At 38.2% G+C, this 26,210-nt stretch overlaps 1 protein-coding gene across 1 annotated transcript in view; it reads left to right on the top strand.

Annotated features, from left to right (window-relative positions):
• The window catches only part of SORCS3 (sortilin related VPS10 domain containing receptor 3), a 523,893-nt gene that overhangs the window by 445,957 nt on the left and 51,726 nt on the right, over nucleotides 1-26,210 (top strand). Inside the window, exon 14 of the mRNA XM_006920878.1 lies at nucleotides 8,143-8,250. Within this exon, the coding sequence (XP_006920940.1) occupies nucleotides 8,143-8,250 (108 nt within the window). The remainder of the gene's footprint in view (nucleotides 1-8,142; nucleotides 8,251-26,210) is intronic.

Raw genomic sequence — 26,210 nt, 5'->3', positions numbered from 1 at the left:
CTTAATATTAACAATAGTCAGCATTTACTGAGGGATTATTACATTCCAGACACTGTTCTAAACCCTTTACATGAATTATCTAAGTTAATTCTTGAAACAACCCTATATATACGGGCACTCTTTTATTACATATTTAAAATGACATTGAAGAGCAGATATAATAAATATCTTGCTCAAGGCTACACAGTACCTGGCAGCACCAAGACGCATCTCTGTCATGGATGCTCTTCTGTTTTTACTAATTTTCCAGATACTTTAATAAGTACATAGAAGCTCATCGCATGGTCTCTGTCTTGTGATGATAAGGAGTTTAGATAGTCCACATGTCATTGGAAATCAAAGCAATGCCTGTTAAAGGATGTTGGTTGTATTTGTAGCTGGAATCCTGAAGGAGAATGGAGTCTTGCCTGATATGTAAAAAGATTTCATGCAGCAGGTGGCATGAAAGCTGATTCTTGAAAAAATTATGCCAGGAGTAGGAGGAGTGATGGGAGGCAAGCCAAGGAAAGAGACAATTCCGACTGAAGCCAAGAATTCAGGAAATGTAGGGTGTGTTCAGATGACTGTATTTGATTGGAATCAAAAATGTGAGTATGTAAGAGTGGATAAGACTCGGAAAAATTTAAATGTCAGTTTAAGGGGTCAGATTGAGCCTGTAGATAATTCCTTCTACTCCGAAGACCAATCTCTGTGTAGAGGGAAGAGCTCTCTCTATTGAAGGCTGAGTAGGACTTACACTCTCAGAGAGAACAGTTTGCCCCTTAAAACAAGTTTATTTTTTAACCAAGAAAAGCAGTCCCTATCATGATATTCTAAGAACCTCCATCTAAAACTCCATAAGAGAATTAATAAATGCTCTGCAGACAGATATAGCTGGGCAGATGTCTTCCACTTAAGTCGTAGAAGGAGGTTGCAACGCCATCTGACACTTGACCATCACCCCTCTGCTATTTCTCCTTCATTATGATAGGAATGTAGTATTTACTTAATGGTTGATTTTTAGAGCCTTTTACACAAAAGTTTCCTTGTTTTAAAGAAGGAAGAAGTTTGTCATTATTATCTTTTGGTGATAGAAGTGGAGAGTATATTTGGCATGGAAGGAGTGTATGGAGCATAGGGTCTAGAGAGAGTTTTGGCCTTGGTAGATCTTAGCATCTTATATCTGACCATTCAGTCGGTTCTGCAGTAGTTTCTCTCCAGAGACCTAATTACTTCCAAAAGGAGCACTTGCCTGGGAATGTCTGAAGGGAAACCATCGAAATTGGGAAAATAATTAAATATTCACTCAGGGATATGGAGGTAGGATCAAATCATGTCTTTCAAAGTCATCAGTACAAAGCTTGAGTTTTCCTTTGTTCTATGACATATTTCTTATTGATAAAAATATTTATAGAGCTCAGAAAAAAATAAGCTGTATTCCCATTGAATTTCCTCTTACAATAATGATAATACTACCCTGCATTTGTTCACCTACTTCAACTTACATAGTATTAAAAATAATTTTTCAAACTGAGCTTTTGAGATAGCATTTTCTCCCTATAAAAAATGTTGACACTCATTTGTTATAATTACAACAAATGTTTCCCTGAACTTAGATATCACCCACAATTTCTGCTCACTTTCTTATCTATGAGTGCCTTTCTGAAATAATGCCTGCAATGGTTAAATGCCCACTATTAAGTGTGTTAGAAAACAACAAGCACAAATAACTCATTCAGGAATTCTCCTCTGCACTTCTGTTTCAAAGGCTAAGTGAGTGTTTTGTAAGGGCTTGACCATACCACTATCATGGGTGTTTCCTTAAAAAATTCTTAGCTGATTTTGTCTCCTGCTTATAAATAGCAAGCTTGTGAAACTCAAGCAGTTTCTTCATTTCCAGTATCTTCTAATTAAGTCACAACCTTCAAGATAAACACATAGCTCATTTTAAGTGGAAGAAAGATTAAGTAATCAGTTCATTCTTATTTTCTATTGAATGTCTCAGAACGACATTATTTTGTATACAGATGTATATATATTTGCATAAGAAAAAGACATCAACCTACCCATTCTCACCCAAGGGTATAGTGGCTCTCAGATTTAAATAATAACTGCATTGCCTTTCAGAGAAAATAGGAGTCATAATTGAAAAGCTGGGGAATCTTTAGCTCAGCTAACAAGGCATGCTGTTTTCTATAAATTGAAATGATAGGGAAGTAGATATGCATGAAGACAAAACAGCATACTAATGAATACATTTATTTGTGACCTTGTACATTTGGAGGCATAGAGATTAGAACCTAAGTGCTATTTCAGGTAAGCTTTCCATCCAGTATTACCTTTGTACCTTAGAAGCATTAGAGTGAAATGAACAATGGAGCCCTATGGAATGCAGTGCTCTAATGAAACCTCACAATAGACAGGGCTAGTAATCGGCAGGTGGACCAGGGTCCTACTGTTTGCTTAGCCCTGATAAGCTTTCAGTGTCTCCTTTCTATGGGATGTTCTTGAAACACAAAGCAAAACATCACCTGGCCTTTTTTGTTCCTTTGTTCTTCTATAAATGGTTGCGAGCACTAGTTTTTTGTTCAGAGAAACAGTCACATGAAAACAATAGTTCCAGCCAATACATTCCTCTGAGAAGTGAAAGTGCATGTGCTACTCTGAAGAACTTCCAGGTGGCTAAAATGCCATCACCTCCTGCATTGCAATAAAATAAAGCGGAGCAATACACCTTACCAAAGGGAGGGACATTGATTCTCAATGACCATTATAACTATTTCTGTACTAGAGACTTTTGGGGAGGGCCCTGGTTGTTCTTGGAAGATTCTGTTCCTTTTAGTAGATTTCATCTCTGTATCATAGTCTACATGTAGTCTACTTTCACATCTAGTGTAGCAGATACTTCTGTGACATCTAAAGGGTTACTCTACTTCACCAGAATACCACAGTGCTGACCAAAGTTGCAAATACCCAAGACAGAGAGTTCTCATCTTGTATAATGGCTTTAGTTTGTTAGAAAGATTATTTCTGTGCTGAGCAATAATAATTTCTGTCAGTCAGTTTTCATTTTGCTTGCTAGATTTGCACAGAATGTCTGTTCCAGAATTGCATGTGATTTTTAGAGCTTTGGAAAGAAACGTAACTGGAAATGACCTCAAGAGATTTATTTGTCTAGCCTTTATAAGTTCTGGAGAAGGGTCAGATATGCAACTCAAGACAGATTCTATGCATTTGTTCATCTACTCCTCACCTATTCATTGAGTATATACTATTTATCCAGTGTTAATATAGAGGTTGGGAGATATCAATGAACAAGACAAAATACTTGTGAGCTTACATTCTTGTACACAAATATTTGACAATGATCTTTAGAAGAATTACGAGAATGGAATCTTTTCTCTCTTATTTTATCTATATTGTAATTGATATTTTCATACATCTAACTGTATTCTCTCAGATTTCATTCACAGATATTACCTCTTTTCAGTAGTCATTAAATCACATTGTTTGTGTTTTCGGTTTAACTATTTGGAAGCTTTCTTACTAAAAAAAAATTAAAAGGCAACAGTAATTAATTCAGTTCTATGCGCCTTTCCCCTAAGCTATTTTCAATTCATATAACCTGTTTCAAGAACACCCTATTTTTTACCTTTAATCACATTGTCAGTTTCCTACAATGATTGAAATTGAACATGGTATATAGGATCTCATAGAAGAATAATTTCTTTTATTATACATGTTATCTAGAACACATACTAGACTCAGTGGCTTAATTATCTCCCACAGTAGTGCTATTGCTGGGAAATATTTACTTTGTGATTGACAATGACCTCAGGTTTTGTGGGGTTTTTTGCTGTTATTATTTTTTTTAGCTTGAGCTTATCATTAGTTATTATTTTCCTTTCTCTTGCTGTGGAGCTTTCTTTCTTTTTTTTTTTTTTTAAATTAAGCATCATGCTTTAATTTGGTCCTACCTTATAAGCAACTCCTCAATCTACATTCCGAGGATTGATCACTCCTCAGATATTCAGATCGATCTATCCAAAGGTCTCCTTGACAGTGTCATGACATGGAAGTCCAAAAATATCTAAACCTTGATATGGACCAAACGGAAAGAAACAAAAATCTTTGCTTCTCCTGTTCTTTTCATTTCCCTACCTCAGTTGCTTAACCCAAAAATCCATGTTTTTCATAATATTTTTCTTTTGCTCAAGCACTCTACATATATTCCATCCCAAATCCTATTAACTTCCCCTCTAAAAATATCCTAAATCTTTCCACCTCTTTCTATCTCTCTACGAATATAACCTTTATCCAACCCCCTTCTCTTACTTGGTCACTTACAATCACCACACATCCATCCAGTTTATCTCCTTGCATCCATTTTGGGCCCTGGCAATTCGTTCACCACAGAGAAATAAAGTTGTATTTTAAAGTTTAAATAAAATAATATTTTTCCCATTTCAAGTGGGCAAACATCTTTTCTAGTCTGGCATAGGCATACTTTCTTGACTTCCATTTCCTTCTACTAATTTCCTTTCCCACCAGTCTACAACCACTGACCGTCTTTCTGTTCTTCCCATACAGCAACGTCATTTCACATTAAATGTGCCCTCTGGAATGGGTCTCACCCTCATCTTTGCACAGCCAGTCCCTTATTATCATTCAAATCTTAGTTTAAATGTCACCTCTTCAGAGAAGACTTTTTAAAACTTCCAATAAAAAGTAGCTATTCAGCCATTATCACATTACTCTATTTTTTCTTCATGACATTTACTTCTTACTCATATTTTTGTATCCATTTATCTGCATATTGTTTGTCTTTTCAAACTAGACTATAAGTTCTGTTGAAGCTAGAGCCTTTCTTTTCTTGTTCACTATTATATCCCTAGATCAGAGGCCCCTGCCAGATCAAGCAGGTAGTAGGCATCAATAAGTATTTGATAAATGAATTTTATTTTATTTTGACGTTGTCATCTTGTCTTACTACTATTTGGAGGCCAATTGTAACTTTACTCCTGTTTTCCTGAGTATTGGCAATCCTACCAATTTCAATTTCACCTGGGGACCTAATAAGGAATTCCCAATTCCTTTGTCTTGGTCATTAATGAGATATTGAACTGAGGAGGAAAAGGTGAATCTCATGGGGATACCATTCAATATAGTTACTTCTAAACATTTAAAACCTCCTAGTCATCAAAAAGAATCACTCTCAAGAATGGCAGGCTATCCAGACCCAAATTTCTGATACTCAAAAGATTAAATTTTCTAATGTTATATATTCTTTGAAGTTTTTTATGAGGTTTCCTTGTTTTGTTTTTAATACTTACCTCAGCCTGGGATAATCAAGTGTTAGAAATGACTTATCTCAGAAAGTCACCCGAACGGCGTAGTTCTGGGTTTCCAAGTGGTACATTGACTATAAACGAGTCACTGGATTCATGCCTCACGTTGACTCTGGAGACTTGACCCCTTGCTTATGCTTATCTTATGTCATCTTTGGAGTTGGTTATTGGCTATGCTAGCTTTCCCATCTGGATCTTGGCATTTCTCATTTTTCCTACTGATCCCATTCTTTCCTCTAACCCGTGCTTCTGCTTTTTCCATATGAATTCACTTTATACATCCGGGCTTTCATTTTCCACAATTTCTCTCTCTATCTTGGCCTTAGTTTTTCTCTGGAGCTTTTCATTTTGGAGCTGGAAAGTTGTGATGGTCCCTCTGGGTCTACTGTGAGGTGACTTATCTTCATGTATAATGTAAAGATGACTGTCCTCTGGCCTGTTATTAAGGGCAGTGGTATGAAGGCTCCTTCCCTGGGATGCTGGTGACACTCACGACTGTTTGCTGTGCTAGTGCTAATAACTGACCTTCATGAGTAAGGAAATTCAGAGAATGAGATAAGAACAGAGGCCTTCAACTCACTTTGACTTGTTTCTATTGAGACAATAACCAAATTATCCAAAGTCACCAAAAAAACCCCCAAGATATTAAACAAATGTTTTCTTACCTCCTGGACTTGCCACACAGACTTAAAAATTTAGTGAGCATGGAACACTCTGAAACAACTGTGATTGATTTAGGAACCAGGAGGGTACATGGCAAAAAAACGGTAGTCTATTTTCAATCATGTTTTTGTTTTCGCTTTTGTAATGAGAACCTCATTCCAAGAAAAGCAGTTTAGATCTGCCCAACTTTCTGAGTCAGTTGAGAAGATTATTTAACCTTCAGACTATGAAAACAACAAGGCCGAAATGACCAAGTTCTTAAAAGTCAAGACATTATTACTAACTACCCTCATCATGCTGTGCATTAGATGTCCAATACTCATTTATCTTCCATAACTGAAACTTTATACCTTTTGTTCAACATTTCCTCCTTTCTCCCTCCTGCCCCCCAACTCCCTCCTGAAAGCAGCTCGACTGCGGTGATCTTTCCACACATGCACATATATCAAAACATCAATGTATACATATATCAGAACATTAAGTTATATACTTTAAATATGCATGATTTTTATATGTCAAAGGTATCTCGATAAAGTGTTTTTTTTTAAGTTAAGGCAAACATTGATAATTTAGAGACCCATAAAAACTTTTATGGCTGTCTGCTTTTTATTTCTGGATATAAACTGAGGTCCACAATAAATATAAAAGTTGTCTGAGAGAGTAGTTATTCTAGCTGGGTAAAGCGATTTGACTTTATAATTCTATTTAATCAACATATTGTGGAAGAGAGGACAAGATAGTAAGAAAGAAACGAGTGAAGAGGCTGAGAGAGACAAAGAAGTAAATAGAGAATAGATTGAGTAGGTTAACTAGTAATGGGGAGAGAGACTCCCACGTTTAGTTCATGGATGCCAATATAAACCACACTTGAAAAAAATGATTGGGTGAATTAGAAGTGTACTTTACATTATTCCTTATTTTTTCATTAATTTATTCATTTAACATTTATATAGTATCATGTGCCAATTTTTCTCCTAAATACTAAGAATAAAAAAATGAATGTTGTGGGTTTTGACCTCAAAAAGCTCACAGTTCAGTGGAAAAGTCAGACTTTTTTTTTTTTTTTTTTGATAATATATATGTAATGTCAGGAAAGAAGCACTATAATAAAGATATGTAGGTGATGTTAAGGGGTCATTCAATAAGCATGACATACATGCCTTCCCCACCCCCTACCCCCCCGAACTCCCAAGATTACAATTTTGAATTGAGACATTCAAGATACGTTAAAAAGCCATCACTCAGCACTACTATAGGAGAAGGCTTGGATGTTATAGGAAAACAGAGTTTCTACAGTTTTAAACTCAGAGAATCCTATGTGGTGGAGTCAGAGAAGAATTAAGAATTAACCTGACCAAGGATCCCAGAGAATTAAGCAAATAAAGCTGCCTTGTGGAAGGAGTGTCAGGAAAATATTCCAGAGGAGAAGGTCATTAGACTATGTCCTCTGGTTAAATCAGTGGCAAATGGGTACTTGATACCATTAAGAAAAGGATAGAAGAAGGCACTCAGAATTGCCCAAGTCTCTTCCACTAGTATCATTCCTTAAAGAGTTTCTGACGCTGTATCCACAAAGGGCCAGAACTTCTTACCGTTGGACGAAAGATTGCGCAATTTTGCCCAGATATCTCAGACACTCAATACTCATCCCTAAAAGTGCCTTAAAGTGGCATTGGGGAGGGAAAATGATCTCAACATCCATTCTGAACAAATAGGAAATTGCTTTTTTTAAGGTCTGATCTGAAAGACGTATACCTCCTCTCCCATAGGGTACACCCCACACTACTCAATTTATCTGTGTCAAAAACTCCAAGGGCTGAATTGATTGTGCTATAAATTGAACCTCGGGTTCCACTCTGAGTACTTGAAATGTGACACTTCATCCACTAAGCCCTCCTGTTTGGGTTGTTTTTTCGATTCTGATATGTTGAAATATTTCTGCAGCCCTGGTACTGTCTCTGCCTGGGCCAGGAAATGCAGTTTTGATCAAATCTCATTATAATATGGGGAGATGTTTAAGATTAATGCCGATTGATAATCCGAACTGCCAGACAGCGAGATACAGAGGAGAATTTAATAACCTAAAGAACGGTTACAGAAGAGTGTGGTTTCATTTTCAGCTGTCTCTTTCATGTACTTGTTTCCAACCCAGGGTGAGTTTTGACGAGGGCCACTCCTGGGACAAGTATGGTTTCACCTCGGTTCCTCTTTTTGTCGACGGGGCTCTGGTGGAGGCAGGAGTGGAGACCCAAATCATGACGTAAGTACTTCTTTGCTTTGGTCAAAAGGAGCCCAGAGATCTGGTTTCTACTTCCAAAGAGGCTAGGGATTTTCCTAAGGAGCCCCAAACCAAAGCATTTCCATCTCTGGGCCAATGTTTCCTCATCTGTAAAATGGAAATATTTTTGCTTACCCCACCAATCCAACAGCCTACCGACAAGGTTAGCGAAGCTAGGCTTCTAATTGAAATGTTAATATTTCTCATGGAATTTAAACTAGCATTATAATAATCAATATCTAAAACTCAAAACAAACAGAAAGCTAATGTCTTTAGATGTGTTTCTCTGTTTCCAGAAGTTTAATAAGAAACTAGGGATTGGGACAGAGGGAACAAAACAACCAACATACTGAAAACAAGGAATATTTTAAGGGAAACTCTCAGAGTCTGTTCCACACACACACACACACACACACACACACACACACACACACACACACACACACACACACACACACACACACACACACACACACACACACACACACACACACACACACACACACTCACACACACTCACAGTTGTTCTTGTTCATTCTTGTTCTATTTAATTTGCTGTGAAAATTTTTTACACTCCTTAACAGTGCAAATAGGAGGTCAGGATATATATCTTAAAGCTGTACAAAGCTCCAATATTAAAGAAAATAATAATTTGACACTGTTTTCTAAAAGTGTATTAAAAGTGGGTGTTTTTATTGTTTTTCGTATATCAAATTTTAACTCTTAAAAAATTGATCACCTTTGCGTGTGTATGCGTGTGCGTGTGTGCACATGTGTATGTAGGGGGATAAGGCGAACTGTGGTAACCCTCCAGCAGTCAACACCAACCCCCACCTCCCCTACTTCTGTAGTAACAAGTAGATGCTATTTGTTAAGCTGCCAAATCATTTTATTAAGAGTAAACAATGTTGAATGCAAGTTTAATTGTACAAGCCATAAACAATACTTAAGATATAGTATATTATTAATGTGTACAGTCTAAAGCTTCATCATTTGGTGGATACACAGCAACAATATGTAGCATAAGTACAGGTCCTAAATGTTCAAAGGCAGTATCATAATTAATTTTTTTCAAAAATAGAAATGATTTAGTTTATATAGATATATATGTATGATTATATATGCAAGTACACGGATATATAGACATGTAAAAATGTATATATACATAAAGAGAGAGAAAAACAAGAGAAATACAGTGAGAAATAAATCCCAAGGATTTGGGGTCCTGTCAAGACCTTTGTAAAGTTATACTATTAAAAAAAATAGTGCTACCTAATCTTCACCAGATAGATAAATAAGTCAGAGAGAAATTCCTCTTCTCTTGGAGTTTGCATGTTTGCAGATTAAATAAATGTGTTGTGAAAATAGCATGTTATCCAGAATACTATGCCAAGAAATTCAAAATTGTTCTTATGAATTCCAGGAAGTGAACAGAATAGTAAGGACACTGCCATCATTTTTCACGAGGATCTTTGACCATGAGCTGATTTTTCCAAACCATTCCCCATCCTTCACTTAATCACTAGCTATAAAAAGAAAACCTTCCACATTTCTAGGACTTCCTCTGACGTAGGCAGCAAAAAGTTTAAGTATTCAGTTCTAAATTCTGTAACAAAAGGTACACACATTCAAGAAGGTTTTGCAATCTGCTTGAATTTACCAAGCCAGAGGTGGCTGCTCATCCCATCCAAATCTGACATGGTCCTAGCATCTTGGGTGACAGTAAAGATTTACATGGTCCTAGGATCAGGCATTCCCTATTTCTCTACCAGAGAGACATACTGGTTTACCTTTTGTTTTGCTTTCTTCCCATCTCAGAATGTGATTTGTCCTGCATTCTCTTGTATGAGACCTGTTCGAACTCATTGCATGCTTCTCTTGGGCATCTCGTCAGACAATATCACATGTACACTAATCTCTACATGACCTGGCATTCCCTAGCAAGTTTAAGGCCACAGTTTAAATTTGGTGTTCATCTGATCTTAAATGTTAATTTTTTTTTCTCAGCTTCAGATAGAGTTTAGGCGGTCACATGGGTATGAGGGAGACTGACCTCAGGGTCAAACCATTTACTGCAAAGACTAGATAGCAATCCCATTTCCCTTTCCTCACCGCTAAATGCCATAAGAGCATGGTAGAGCTTCTGCTCCCACTTCTACCTTGCTTATCGAGATATTTCAAATGCTAGTGAGTAGAAAAGGAACTAGAATAGTGCATACTTTTTTTATATGAGATTTGGGATGAGAGTTATTTGTTCTTTCATGAAATTAAGATGCATTTGGGAGCAGCCATTCACCCAAGTATACACAATTCAGGCTACCTGTTTTTAACTTTCTATTGTATTCAGAATTTCTCTAGTATGAAAATGATATAAGTTTTGCCAGGGCTCTTCAGACAGCCAGAAGGGTAAGTTCTGGAAGGATTACCAAGAGGCAATTTCTGTTTCCATCCTAGATTTTAAAAGGACTTTAAAACCAAGTGGTTCACTAAGGCTGACCAGTGCTTTCCACTCATGAAATGGCAATGACGAGGACTGAATCGGGAGTTCAAACAAAAATTTACATATTCTTTAGGGACTGTGAGGAAAAGGAGTCCATGTGGGGACAAAATGCTTAATCTTGCAACTTAACCAAAAACTTATTAAGATGTAGGCAATTTGAATTTTGAATCTTTTCCCTCCCTGCCAAACCCGACTTTGTAGCTCAGTGATGGTCAGTGAGGAAGAAGAGCTAGTTTATTCACCTTATCTTGTTACCTTCATTTGATGGATTTAAATATTTAACAGTTTGTGATTGTTAATTTTATGTGTCCTTGACTGGACCATGATAGACTGCCTAGAAATTTGGTGAAACATTATTCTGGGTGTTTCTGTGAGGATATTTTTGGATAAGATAAATGTTTAAATCAGTAGACTAGGTAAAGCAGATTGCCATCCCTAATGTAGGTGGGCCTTGTCCAATCAGTTGAAGGCCTGACTAGAACAGAAAGGCTTACTCTTCCCTGAGCAAAAGAGACTTTCTGCTCTCTAGCTGCCTTTGACCTGAAACATTGACTTTTTCTTGCCTTTGGACTTCAAGTGCAACATTCGCTCTTCCTGAGTCTGAAGCCTGCTAGCTTGCAGACTGGCACTACACCATTGGCTGCCTTGGGTGTCCAGCTTGCCAACTTACCATGAAGATTTTGAGACTTGTGCGTGTGTATCCTATTCTGTTTCTCCGAAGAGCCCTAAGAAACAGTTTATTCATTCAAAAAACATTCAATAAGCTTCTAATATGTTTCAGATCCTCTTGAGAGGTATTAAAGAGGTAAATACATGACTTTCTACCTTTATGATGCTCTCAGGCCAATGTGTTGGGGAAAGTGGTGATACTCTAATCATAAGGAACCCTAGTTATATAATCAGGATATGAGTAGAGGGAAGTGAAGACTTCACACGTACAAAAGTTGGCCATTGGGTTGGTCTGGAAGTTTTCATAGCACTTCACCAGCAGAAAACTGATTAATAGATAGTCAAATGAATGCTTTAAGAAAGCGCAAATTTTTAACACTTTTGTTGAGCACTCTAGGCTCAGGGCCTGAATGGGATATTGGCACACAGGAGGATGTCAATAATTACTTTTTGAAAGAATCAGTTATTTCAAGGCAAATGACGGAACACAAACAGGAAAGAACCACAAAGAGCATAACTCAGTGTTAAGGTGTTGAGACTATGCAGGGTCTCAGGTTATGTTTTAAAATGTGACCTGTATCCAGACTATGTTCTTGAAACTGGAAATATGATAACGCCACCCTTCTTCTAAAAACTCATGGAGGGCTTTCCATTGCCTTCAGGATAAAGTTCAAATTCACTTAATGGCCTATCAATATCTGCACTGACCATTTGCCTGGGACCTCATTTTTGGCCTCCATGCTCTGACCACCCTCTTTTGATCCACTAGTGCCTTCCTGATCCGGGGTCTTTGTCTGCATATCTGCCTGGAATGTGCTTGCCCCCATACCCCAACATCGAAAACCCAACTTCTAAGAATCTTTCAGTTCTTAGCTTAAGTATCAGTTCTTCTAGTGCATTTTCCTTTAGCCTAACATATGCTGTATGCTGTCCTAGCTCTATATTTGTTCCCTTTCATGACACTTTAGACAATAAATATTAGTGAAAATGGTATGTTTCTTTAGTAGCTTCCCCTTCCACCTTTATCCGCCCTTAAGACAGACAGACACACATCTGTTTGCATAAACACGCACATGCACTTGACTTTAAGTTTCCAAGAGGGAGGATTTTTATGTATCTTGTTCTTTGAGTGCCGTATGTTTTTCAATTTTGTGCTAGCCCTGAGGATTTAACAGTATATATGTATTGAATGAATGAATGAATGAATGAATGAATAAGTAAATAAATTAACCAATGAATCATATGGTCCCTAGTAATCTTACCAGTGTTGTGATTGTGGTGAGTTCTCTAGCCCATGGCTCTAGCATTTTAGGAAGTTGATTATAGATCCCTAGAGATTCTGAAGTGCTATGATCAGAATCCAGTAGTTGTAAGTTATGGTGCTGGAGGCTGGGTAGAAATCAGAGCAGTCTGTGTGCAGAGGTTTGTATAAGCGGGTGATAAAGCAGGCGGGTGCAGTAGTCTGTGGTCACAAAAGGGCGGGTGGAGAATGAGGACCTTTCTGGGAATAATTTCTGATTTCCTCCACCTTCCACAAGAACCTGTCCAGTTTCTACTTCCGCCAAAGGCCAGAGCTCAGGAGCATGGAATCTTGCACAGCTGTGGCTCTGCAGGGGAACCGATGTGGAAGAAACAGTCGCAGCTTACAGGCATGGGATGTGCTTACTTTTATTGCTCCTTTTTCTGCTGTCTTTTCAAATGTTATTATTTCAACATCTCCCTGGTAACCTTGACAGGAACCATCTAGTCTAGCCTAATTCACAGTGAAATGTGACCATTCTTATTACTTAAGGCGGAGGATAGGGCTGGATTATTGACAAGCTGGAGGGCCCATTGCCATCTCAGGCAGTAGCTCTCCAGCTGATGAGAAGCCTGTGGCGGTTAGAGCACTTGGGTTTCTGTAGTCCACTCTTTTTTGAAAGGTTTGCCCCCAGATTAGCACTTGAAGGAGAGCTCTGTTTTGCTTGGCTCAGAATTGGAATCAGATAGAAGAACACAGTTTTCCTGTATCCTCGAAGCTGCATTTGGATTTTTTTTTTTTTTAATATGAAATGTTTGAACTTATTGGCTATGATTTAGCTGATCTTTTACAGAGGCCTGGGGGAATGTAACAGCCTCCCTGGGGTGGGCAGGGGTGGGGGAGCACGCGGAAAGAGTAGCTGCAAGGCTTCATGGCTATGCAGAGAGGAAGGAGAGGGGCATTCTGGGTGGGGGACCAGCGTGAGCAAACATGGAACAGTAGGGGCATGCCTGGCCTGTAGAGGGGAGAGTGCCAAGGAACACAAAAGCAGAATGTATGCCTGCATAGAGGCTTTTGGATGAAACTGGGATATACTGGAGGCTGACACTGATATGGGGATTAAAAAGGCTTGTTTTAACCAATGGATGCCTATATGAGATGGGGTGGTGCCTTAAAGTGGGTTTTGGCGATCAACACTCCAGGGATAAAGCTCAGGTTGCCACTTACCATGCATGTGACCTTAGATGCTTTATTTACCCTCCCTCTGAGCTCATTTCCTTTCCTGGATGTGAGAATTAAGTGAAATAACCTCCATCGAGGGACATTAGAGATGTTCATTGTCTCCAGTCTAATGATCAAGAAACGGGCCACCTGCAGGGAAGAACTTTGGCCAACTAGAGCGGTGGTTAGCAAACTTTTTTGTAAAGATTTTTGACTTTGCTGGCCACAGGGTCTTTGTTGCAACTACTTGGCTCTCCCATCTAGTGTGAAAGCAGCCATAGACAATACGTGATGGGCATCAGCTTCGCTTATGAAAACAGATTTGAATTTTATACAATTTTCATACGTCATAATATACTGTTCTCCATTCGCCGTGCCCCTCCCCCCCACCAACCCCAGCCATTTAAAATGTAAAAACTGTTATTAGATTTTAGGCCATCCAAAGCAGGTAGTGGCCAGATTCGTCTAATGGGCTGTAATTTGCTGACCCTGAATAAGAATGCACATGGGGCTTAATCCTTGTGTATATGTATGTCATCAGAATGTCATCAGAATTTTTGACACAGTTTCTACAAATTTCCCTTACCCATAAACTACTTTTCCAGTTGCACCCTCTTATGAAGTATTGAAAAGAAAAATCATTTGAAATGACTTAGAAGTGCCCTCATTTCTGATCCAGATCACACAGACGAGTCACACCGCTTTCAGGAAGCCCTGCACAATTCATCCAACTCTTTCTCATTTCCTTTCAATAAATTCCTATCTTAAGCCTGGGGGTTTGGCTCACAAGTATATTTAGTTTGGTTGGCACTTTTTTTTTAATGGAGCCAATATTTGCCAAGTCAGAAACATCTGGCGGCGTTATGCCCAAATACCCATAGTCCAGCAGTCCGCTCGAACTGCATGGCGGCTGCCCACTTTTGACTGGACATGCTACTTCTTGCCCCACCTCTTACCCAAAGTACACGCATCTGCTCCTGTTGCTTCAGCTCACTCAGTGTTCGTTTAAGTTGCCCTCCCGGCTCCTGTAAGATTTTGAAGTTGTGATTCCCAATATAAATTCTGTACCCACGATTTCATACCTATATTGTTTTGTTACAGTCCTTTTAGAAAAATTTAAAAAATACAGTTAAGTACACAAAATAATGTCACAAGCACCTGTGTACCAACTACCTGGCATTAATAAATATTAACATGTTATCACTTTGGCTTCACATTTTAAAAATAGATAGGCAGGTATCCTAAGTAGAGTTGGTTTTCTCAGTATTGCTCATTTTCAGACATTTTCCTTATTTTCTCCATAGATGAATGACTGCCACGAATTTGATACATATCCTGCTAGTACTTGAGTTGATACATTTAGTGTATATTTAATTATTCATAGAAATAGAGGTGAAATTGCTTTAAGTGTTTTTAAAATGTATAATTTATCTAAATGCTATTATTCTCCTATGTGTGTCTGTCACTCAATATTATTCATCTTGGCATACACTCATCTAGTCCAGAAACTTTTAATGCTACGTGGCATTCTGTCATATGAATACACACGATTTATTTCCCTATTCTACTATCAATGGACATTTAGGTTGTTTCTGGTTTTGCATTATTACAAACAGTATTGTGCTATCTTTGTACATACCTCCAAGTACATACATAGAAGTTCTCTGAACTACATGCCTACAAGTAGACTGGGTTATGGTGAATTGGCATTGTCACCTTTATTTTGATTCATTTTCAAATTGTTTTACATATTGCTCATCATTGCAGTTAGAGTGTAGGTCTTTTTTAGTCTGTAAAATTCATAAGGTTTGCAAATGTCTTATTCATCATCTCCCACAGCACTGAACACGGAAGCTTGTGCGTAACTGGTGCTTAGCAGACATATGGTGAGTGAATAATACTATTGGACTGGACTGCAAATTATTTAAGGGAAAGGAGTGAATTTTACGCTTTTTCTGACATTTTTAGCTCTTAGGTCAGGATTTGTCACAAAGTAGGAGACTAAGAAATATGACGACGTAGAAAAACCAGGTGTCCCTCATTCTACTGCTCTTTTACAGCTCTTTTAATGACCATATACTTCCTCCTTTCTTAAATCCCATCTGGAATATCCATCTCTCCCCGCTTGTTTTTATCTCTTAGATTCTCCTTCATCACCCAAATCCTAACTCATCTTTCACAGATTCACAGACCATAATTTCTAACACACTCTTATGAACTTTAAGCTTTCAAATGCATTGAAGGAGCGTATTAAGCTTTGAGAAGAGTCAAAGTTGTTTGGACATAGAATGATTTCTTTAAATTCATTTTTAAAAATCAGCTTGCTTTCTTTTTGCCTTTTCGGATCCAATGCCTTTTAGTTTCTTAATCTTCCCTCCACCGACCTCCTGTCCAAGTACTTATTTGCAAGCCATTTAATCCCTGCCTCTGTCCACCACCCCATCGATTGTCATATCATGTAACTAACACAGGCTCCACTTGGAGGATTCCTTTCTGTTCATCTCCTGCTTATTTCTGTTCATGTCTCACTTTCACTCAACACTGTATCCCTGGAGCTGCTGACCTGTTTTACCACTCATCCCATCTACACCCTAATGGGAAAACAATCAGACGGCATGGATGCACACCGATAGCCAGCGATGTGGCCTGGACTTCTGGAGCCCAACATTTGCTGGCTGCTGATGACTGACCTTCTCAGAACACTACTCTTTCTGCTTTGATTTGAAATCGGTCCTTAGCAGCTTCTTCTGTGGAAGCAGAGAGAAGGGCTTATGGGGGGCAGGAGGCAAGAGGACGCATAAGGAGCTTAGACCTTTCAGAGAGAACTAAACTTTTATAGGAATATTTATAAAAGAGGTCCAGTCAGGAGTCTACATGTGTCAAGTTTCTATTACAAGGACATTTATTCTATTTTTATTCAGCAATAGGTGTTGAGTGCCCACTACAAAGTAGGCACTGTTCTAAGAGTTCTTGCAGCTGGGCTAGGGCATAAACAATTAAGGTCTCTGCTGTGGGATGTTTATGTTCTAAAGCCTCTCCTACAACTGAGAGAAGAAAGATCAGTTTTGTTCAGGTTTACTTCAGTTCTCGTGTTCTTGGAATCTAGTCTACAATCCAGTTTTGAAGTTTGAATGGTGGTGATGGTACAGAGAGGGCTGGGGGATGGAGAGGAAAGAGGAGGATGAGGGGAGGGAAGGAGGAAAGGGAAAAGGAGTGAAGAAGAAAAAGAAAGAAAAGAAAAGAAAGGTAAAGAGAGGGAGAGAGAGAGGATATTATCATAAATCCCAGAGTTTCTCTAAGTTTCAAAGATTCTAACCCTGGCTGTGGCTTCAGATGATTGCTTATCTCTTCATCTGAGAAAGAACAGCACTGTCAATGAATGAAAAGGAAAGTCACAGAATATTAAAGATGGTGACTTCTAGTGGGGTTTTAAATTTTCTCATGTATAGATGCTCATAGTTTTCAAAACTTTACAATGACAATGTGTTATTTTTATAATTAGCAAATGGAAATCATTTATCAATGTATACGTGAAAAAAAGTATCTCCCAGACAATGAAAAAGAGGGACTGCATTTGAGTGCGTGTGGGGATTGTATGGGTCACATCTTCTCTACCTTTGAGGTTGTGACCCAAAGGAAAGGAGAGTCTTAACTAACTCCCATCACTTTCCAGCTCTAACTAGTTCTCTGAGTAAATTAATACTAAACCATTTCAAATAAACAGACGACTAGACCCCAATCAAAGACAAGAATGAAACATAAGTCCCACTTGTAGAACGAAAATTCAGAAAATTGCTAGATAGTGGCTTCCGATGAAGCAGTGCTCTAAAAAGTTCTTTAAGGTCATCTGGTTAATTTATGCTGCATTTGTAAGTTATTGTGTATTTTAAAAATTAATGAAAGATTTAATTATAGCAGGGTTGCCTGTGACCTTTTGTGAAATGACTTCATCATAAATCTGAAGGCATTTCAGAACTGTTTTCCAGGTTTATAATAATTTGCTCTCAAATTAACGACATCCAGCCAGGGAAAGGAATCGAGGCTGGGTAAAAGGATTGAGTTGGGATTTGCCGTTTCCTAGCAATGGCTAATTTTGAGTCCTGGACGGAGGTGGCAGAGAAAATGGTGTGTGACTCACCGGAACCCACAGGAGATTTAACTGTTTACTTACAGGAATGAGAAATAAATCCAGTGTGTCAATGGGGGAAATTACACATAGCCAGACTGGGTCATTGCAAAGTATTTGATTTGGGGCACATTTATGTTCATGTCAATGTGGAAGCGACACCTGGACCAATGGGAGAATTCTTCTTCTGCCCTGACACTTGAAGAGGTTCTCCTTCATTCATAGATTGAAAGTCTGTATCTGCCCTCCATTGCTGGCCATCAATGAAGCCAAACTTAGACTTCATCCCCCTCATATCTATGACTTTCACCTACCTTAGGGGCTCAATGAGAACAGCTGAGCTGTTCCTGGAGGGGAGCAGGCTCATTTTTTAAACTACCAAGCGATAGATACATCATTATCTGTGTCATTCCGATAATTCATTTGATTCAATAGAGTGAGGGGAAAGACTATTGAGAGGAATGTCACATCTCAGTACATCAAAGAAAATCCTCTTTCTTGGAAGAAACTGGTGGTTTCATCCATGGTTCCATAATGGCAAGCTAGCATTTGAAAACCCAGAGCACCCTTTAGATATTGGAATCTGGAAAAAAAAAAGCCAGCAAAACGTAGAAAGTGGATTAAAGCCCTACCTGGCTAACTATAGCCCTTGATGTGGTCACATATGTACTCTGCATTCCTCCAGCAGTTACTCACAGTACTATTGTCATTTATCGTGCACCGTGACTCAACCTGCAGGCTGCAAAGGTTTCCCATGGAAAGCATTCATAAGGAGTTGGGTTTTGGAAGAACTGAGAGAGAGAGTTGAGCTTTGGGAGAATTGGTTCTTGTTCTTTGTGTTCTTGATCAGGCCACTACCTTAACTGGGCCTTGGTTTCGCCAGCAAACATGTGAAATTTAGTCCAAAAGTTCGTCCCTAAAGACCCTCCCAGTGTCAAGACTTTATAACTCAATTTTTTTCTCTTCATGCCCCAGGGACTCTCAACTACAGGCCAAGTCAATAAAGGTTGTCATAGTTCAGGTTCGAGTATGTAATACACCAAATATTAGATGCTTTAGACGTTGAGACAAATATGGCCATAATTGGAACTCTCTAGATATATCTTTGCAGATTTTTCTTTTCTTCCTTTCTCCAACCATGCTTTCAGTTTTATATATTTCATGATGTTTCTGCCTTTTATGCCTACAGCCTATTATGAACTACGGCTGAGAGGCCACCCCCGACCCCATGCCAATACCTTAGCGCCAAATGTACAGCAAATGATTAGTAATGAATCATGAAACAAACACAAATAAAATAGTGCTGAGAACTATTATAATATTAGTAATGACTGCTTAAGTTGGACTTCTGGCTATGGCACCTACTTGCTGGGTAACCTAATTGTATGAGTTATTTAATTTCTTTGAAGTTCGGTTTCCTTATCTATGAAATGAGAATGATAAATGAAACGAGACAATTCATGCAAAATGGTTACCATACTATAAGTGTTCAACAGATTCTTACTAATGTTGATATTATTGTTATTTGATTGACTTCTACTAGAATATGCACTCTTTAGAAAGTTTTGTAGTATATTTCATGGGAATAGAAAAGCATAAGACATACTCTCTCTCCAGAAAATTCTCAGGCATCCAATAAAAGACATGAAGTAAATTATTATTATTAAGTACTATTATATAAAAATATTCAGTTTGAAATTATTTTTAATTTATACTACATATTGTAAATATACAACACATTTAAACTTCAGAAATTTGTTAGGTACTGTTCTTACATAAGGAAACTGAGGTCTAATTAATATGTGTAAGAAACTTTCCACAGTTCCAGGGTTGGGGCTTACACATCTTCTATCTGATACCAACACCTTTGCGTTTGAGTACTTCATTCTACTGGCTCTCAGACAGTAAGTATAGGGCAAGCACTTGCAATGTGTAAGGCACAGCTTATAGAAATTGCGAACTTCTAAATGTTTAAAATCTAGCAAAGAGAGTAAGATACTTATATACATATTCTATGACTTTTGATACCTAATGGTACTACTCAAAATACAGAAAAAAATGCTACAAAAATTCTGAGGAAAGAGGTATTTTTTCTTCCAAGGAAGGAAAAGAATTTGGGAGGAGGAAAGGTCATGCAGAGCATAACAGAAAAGTTAGCATTTGAATTGAAACTAAAAAGAACAAATCAAGAAAATAGAATAATCTCAAAACCATTAGAGTGTTGTTTTCACATAATGCAAAAACCTACAAACAAAACACGAGGGGAAATAGATTTGTACTATCCTAGGGGAATATTTTAAGAAACTTCATGTAGAAACTACTAGACTGAGCAGTAAAAAGTTGAATTTTGAATATGAAAAGTATTTTTAGCTTTATTTAGAAGACCTTTATACAACTCTCCTCTCAACAAATAGAGAATGCATACTCTTTTAAAGCAAACGTTTAGTATATTTTTTAAAAATTGACCATATACTTGGCCACATGCAAACTGGCTTATTTCAAAGAGCTGATATTGATATCATGTTAACATTACAATTAGATAAAAATTTTAAAATGAAATGACAATAAGGAAAATAAATTAAGGGAAAAACCTCATATGTTTGGAAATAAAAACCTGGGTAATTTGAGATATTTTTGTTTCTTAAAGATGAAATCAAAATCATCACTGTGAAATATTTAGGATTAAAAAGCTTCCCCTTTCCTCCTTCCCCCTCCCAAGAATTACTGCATATATTTTACTTGAGACTTGCAAAATGGGTAGGAGTCGGACAAGATAAGATGTGGGGAAAGGCATTTAAAGCAGAGGAAAAGCAGACACTAGGAAATCATGCTTCTTTTAGTGAAACAAAATGGAATTCTGTTTGAGCACAAGTAAAAATGATAAGTAGCAGGAAATAATACTACATAGGTAGATGGAGGCCAATGCAGAAGTCTTTTGAGTCAAAATAAAAGTTCTAAGCATGACGTTCATGACTAAGTCTTATAAGAGTTCAAGAACAAGAGTAGCTACCTTGGGAGTTTTCTACATAAAGGTTGAAGTTTCAGAAATGAATAGGATTGCCAAGGTCAAGGGTAGGGACAGAGAAGAAAAAGGGTTAAGTTATGAGAGTCAGAGATGGGAAGAGGAAGATGAAGCAAAACTTTAGACTTGGGATACTTAAGGACTGAAGTTATGAGAGTCAGAGATGGGAAGAGGAAGATGAGGAAGCAAAACTTTAGACTTGGGATACTTAAGGACTATTTCTAAAGGGAGGTGGCATTTAAGGCAGAGCTTGAGATGGGATTTGGGCAGGCAGAGAGTAAAGGAGAATGTTTTTAGTGAAGAGCATGGCCAAAACAAAGTGTAAATTAAGAATGTGTGTATGAGTGCCAGACTCTACTAAAGATTCTACAGCTATTATCATTAGTGCATGTACGTGTGTACCCATATGCAAGTATCTATGTAGTGTCGGCATTTGTACAAAGGATAATAGACTAATTTGGCTAGAACAAAGAAAAAAGAAGGAGGAAAAGTTTGGAAAGTTATGCGAGGTTCAGATTAGGGACGGAATGCTAGTTCTAGGAATGTAGGCTGTATTCTGGGACCATAGTTTTTGAACAGGCACGTAGTGTCATTGGAATAATGCTTTAAGATAACCATCTGAAAGCAGGTGAAGGTCTCTAGAAGCAGGTTTCATGAAGATACTGATATTTGGGTATGGATATTTGGTGGACAAATGAAAATACTGAGGAGGCAAGAGGTATTGAGAGCGTGGATTACAGTCTTCAACAGTAGGAAGTGTGGCTAGCAAGATCTTTGGCTGCACATGAATGCCAACTTGAATCTCAACTCAACCTTGATCTTGAGCACGGCCCTAGAGCTCAGTTTCTTCATCTGCATTTTCTGTGCCTTTGATTCTCAGGGCATTGTATAGAGGATTCAGAGTGATAATCACTTTGGAATATTTAGCAGAATCCCTGGCATACACTAAGCATGCTGTCAGTGGTAGCTGCTATTATTATTATTATTATTATTATTATTATTATTATTATTATTATGTCATGGGAACGGAACTCAACTGGAGTTGGTGAATGTAATTTTGTAGACTTGTAATGAAAAAGATTGAGTGTCAGGCCGGAGGTTAAGAGAGAGCATCGAGTTGAGGGCTGAGTCAGCTGATGCAGAGGTTTCTAACCTGAAGATTGAAAGTTCAGCTGAATCAATAACAGAAAGAAGAAAGTCAGAAAGGAAATGACAGAGTCAGCTTTGGCCTTGGTCTGTTTCTTAAGATATTTTTCAGGCAGATAAAGATGGGAGAGTTGGCAGTTAGAAGACCTCAAGATGCGGGTCCCAGAGTTACGGAGGAAGATAAGGGAAAGGAGCGGGGCACGAGGCAGGTCGATGACAGCTCGGTGTTATCTGAGCTGAGTTCAGTCAGCTGTTTCTCACAAAAGTAAGTCTGCGCTGAAGGCCTCCTCATCTAACTCACCAAGCACTGTTTGATCTTTCTTTTGCGCTTTCTAGTGGCTTCCTAGTCATAAATTCTCATCCTTTTCCTCTCTGATGTGTTGTGGTCTACCACTCTCTCCTTGAAATTTCTCTCAGATTTTATAACTATGTATAAAAATTGGCATAATTGGAGATGGAAAAAAGATGCAGGCCACCATGCAGGAGAGAATCAGCTGACCCAGAGGTGCTCTCTGGTAAAGAGAAAAACATCTTTATAGAGCTTACTCCTCTAATTACATTTAGTGTGGCATTGTTTCCACCTAAATTATAGCAATTATATACCAAGATCCCCCTTTGAAATCACTTAGTTAATGAGTAGGTAACCCTCTTTGTGTATGGAATTCTAATGAAGTCTTTTATTTTTGTGAATTACCATCTTCCCTCCAATTAATCACTGTTCTCCCCACAAGGCTTACTCGGGCCTGGATGGTGGATTAGAGAAGAAGGTTTATTATTTAGGGCTCCAGCAGATCACAGTTGTTTGTGAAAATCCTAGCACAGTCCTGGATAACCAGGGGCAGGAAAGCTGCTACTATTTTTTTTCTCCTGAGATTGTTTTCATCCTTCTAAACCTCAAAGGACACACCACTCAGCCATGTTCTCTGGCCCAGAAATAAGGGCAGATAAAGCTATTACCCCAATTTTTGAAGAAGTGAATGATTTGATAGATTAATTCTATCTATTAATCAACCCAGGACTATTTATTGAATATCTGTTATATGAATGAAGTGCCAGTGGAGACAAAGAAAAATGACTCTAGATAAATCCTTTGTGTATGGGGTCACCAGGAGATAGATAGCTTGTACACTTGGAGGTAGACATAGGTATTGAAAGAAAATAAACTCTTGGAAATTGTCTTGAAAGGGCTACATTCCATCTAGACTATTTCTGCATCCCATCTTTTGAGTATATATGTCATTGATTAAAAATCATCTTCCGTAAGGGAGCTTGAGAGGTGAAGTGGTTTATTCAAGGTCACCTAGCTAATTTAGTGGCAGATGAGGAGTAGGAAGAGACAAGTCGTCTATTTCCTTGTCTAGTACTATGGCTGTCATGCCCAGACCATTTGTATTTTAGAAGTTAAACTATAGCACAGGATCACAGGACAACACTCTGTGACCAAAGTCACATTTGTGGCATATACATTTAGCATGAGAGGAATTTAAAAAAAGAAAGAGATGGTCTCTTAGGTTTGTGGTCCCAAGAAGAAGGTGAATGTTGAGTGGAGCCAGAAACTTTCATGAAAAAATCTGAGTGGCAAGATAAAAAGAAAAAGAAAACCAGAAGTAATAAATTTTAATTGATTTTTTTTTCTAAAAATCCATATAGTGAGAAATGACTTAGAGAATTCATTTATTTTGCCCTGTGGTTGGGAGCAACTTCTTCAGGGGAACGAAAGTATAGGCTACCTATTTCCAGACAGTCATCTGTATTTATGTATGAGGTTCCTCTTTCTCCAAGGCTCTGTAGAAGACACACACACACACACGCACGCACGCACGCACGCGCGCGCGCGCGCGCGCGCACGCACACACACACACACACACACACACACACACACACACATAGCCCCTGCATTTGAGGTTAGTATGTAACTCGAAGAAAATGGTTTTTTAATCAAACCTCTTGCTGAGCAGGGCCTCGGGTATGATTCTGTGGGGTTCCAGAAATAAGAATGATGGTCATGGTAATTAACATTTGTTGTCCATTGAGATTCTCAATATTTTCACATACATCATCTCACATGTTAAGGGTTGGACTATGCTGGTAAAACTATACTTTGAGTTAAGAAGTGGGGCTAGGAATGCATTTCTGAAGAAGGAGGTCAAAATAGTTTATCTTGGTAATTGCAAGGAAATAAGACTGTGGATGATGACAATGGATTTGGCCATGCTAGGAATTAGCTTCTTTTTTGCCAAAGACTTGAAAATGAAACCACCATCTAGAATTGCCTTATTCCATTGTCACTTGATAATCAATTAGACTTTTTTTTTGTTTGTCAAGCAACTACTATTGAAAGGTTCTATAGACTACAAAGAAGCACAAGAATCATTCTCAGCCTCTGGAGCTTTCTAATTGGTTGATAAAAATTTGACCAACAATACAAGCAGATTAAGAAATTCTGGCTGAGTGGTCTAGAGCAGTGTTTCTCCAGGGGTGGTCCTGGCACCAGCAGCATCAGCATCACCTGGGACTTATTAGAATTGTAAGTAATTAGGCACCTAAAACATACTATTCAGGAAGTCTAGGAGTGGGACAACCTAGATTTAATAAACCTTCTAGGTGATACTGATGCAGACAGTGGAGATTCTCTGGTCTAGAGATAACAGGACCATTTGAGCTTCTGAGGAAAGAGAGCTCAGTGTTGCTGGAATAGTTACAGAAGACTTTCTGAAAGAAGTAGCACCTGATTTAGGAATCACATTATCCTTTTTAGGATGTTCAATGTCTTTGGTTCCTTTGCCCTTTCTATCTCTTGAGTTTTCATACTCAATTAACATATGAACCACTTCATTCCCCCAAAAGATACTACAAGTGAGATGAGTATGCTGTGCTTACTTTATTGGTAATAAGCTTCTTAACTTTAAAGGAACACTTCCAATGGATGAGAAACTTTTATCTGGAAAATTGATTTTAAAAAATTATTAATTAAAAGCAGTCTTGGCTTTCTCTTTTTTCAGTACAAAACCAAGTGGACCTTGTCAGTATTTATTACCCCAAAGTGATGGACATGGTTTCTGATGATGGTCACCCTAATTTCTCTGCTGGGTGCTCACTTCCACAGATCCTATTGTGAATTTTAACCTCTGTCGAAGGGTAGTTATGAAAAGGAATGAGAAACGCTTAAATTTAAGTTAGTTCTTATTTTACCTTCTGCTTAGTCTGCTGTGTTTCTGCCATTTCCTCAGCTTCCATGAGCTCTAATAGAAGAAAAATGGATGAATGAAATATTGAACAGAATCAGGGAAGCAAGATCTATGCAAAAGAGACTCTGTGTCAGAGTCAATTATGCCACATAAGAGGGAGCCCACAATGGACTTTTTCCCCCAGGACTGGAGAGGTGGGAAGAATATTAATGTTTGAAGCTTGCTAAGGGGTTTTATCCCACTGATCTTAGTTGGGGTCTGATAAGAAAATGAGCCAAGCTCATTCCTAACATTAGATGTTTAAAATTTTCATCTGGCATATGGAAGTGACCACGTGGGAGGGAAGACTCGCACATACCTAAGTGAAAATATTAGTGTATCAATTTACAGTTTTTGGAAAGACCTGGTACACACAGTGTATGAAAATCTGAGATAGAAGCCCAAGAAATATAGATGAAAGGAAGGCACCTGCCAAGATTGCAGAAGAGAAAAATCTGAATTTGTCCACGTGTCCTAACTGGGAACCTTTCCATGTTTAGTCCTGAAGTGAGTGCTCTGTGAGATCATAAACAGATATCCCAAAGAGCTGGGAAGACCAACAACATAGACATCCTTAGATACTCAAGTATATTAGGCCATGCACCTGGACGAGGCATGCATCCCCCTCAACAACAGCCCTGGGAAATGGTTAAGCCTGAGCTTGAAGTTCTGTGCTTACTAACTCTCAAGCATTCTTTTCCTCTACAGGCAGCTTGGTCTATTAGAAAGGTCTCTCACATTTTTTAAACTTCCACACTTTTTTTTTTTGTTGTTGGTATTATTATTTTTAA

The sequence above is a fragment of the Pteropus alecto genome, unplaced genomic scaffold (assembly GCF_000325575.1).
Source record: "Pteropus alecto unplaced genomic scaffold, ASM32557v1 scaffold177, whole genome shotgun sequence".
Lineage (NCBI taxonomy): Eukaryota > Metazoa > Chordata > Mammalia > Chiroptera > Pteropodidae > Pteropus > Pteropus alecto.
Note: the sequence above shows the minus strand (reverse complement) of the source record. Positions and strands in the feature narration are given on the sequence as shown.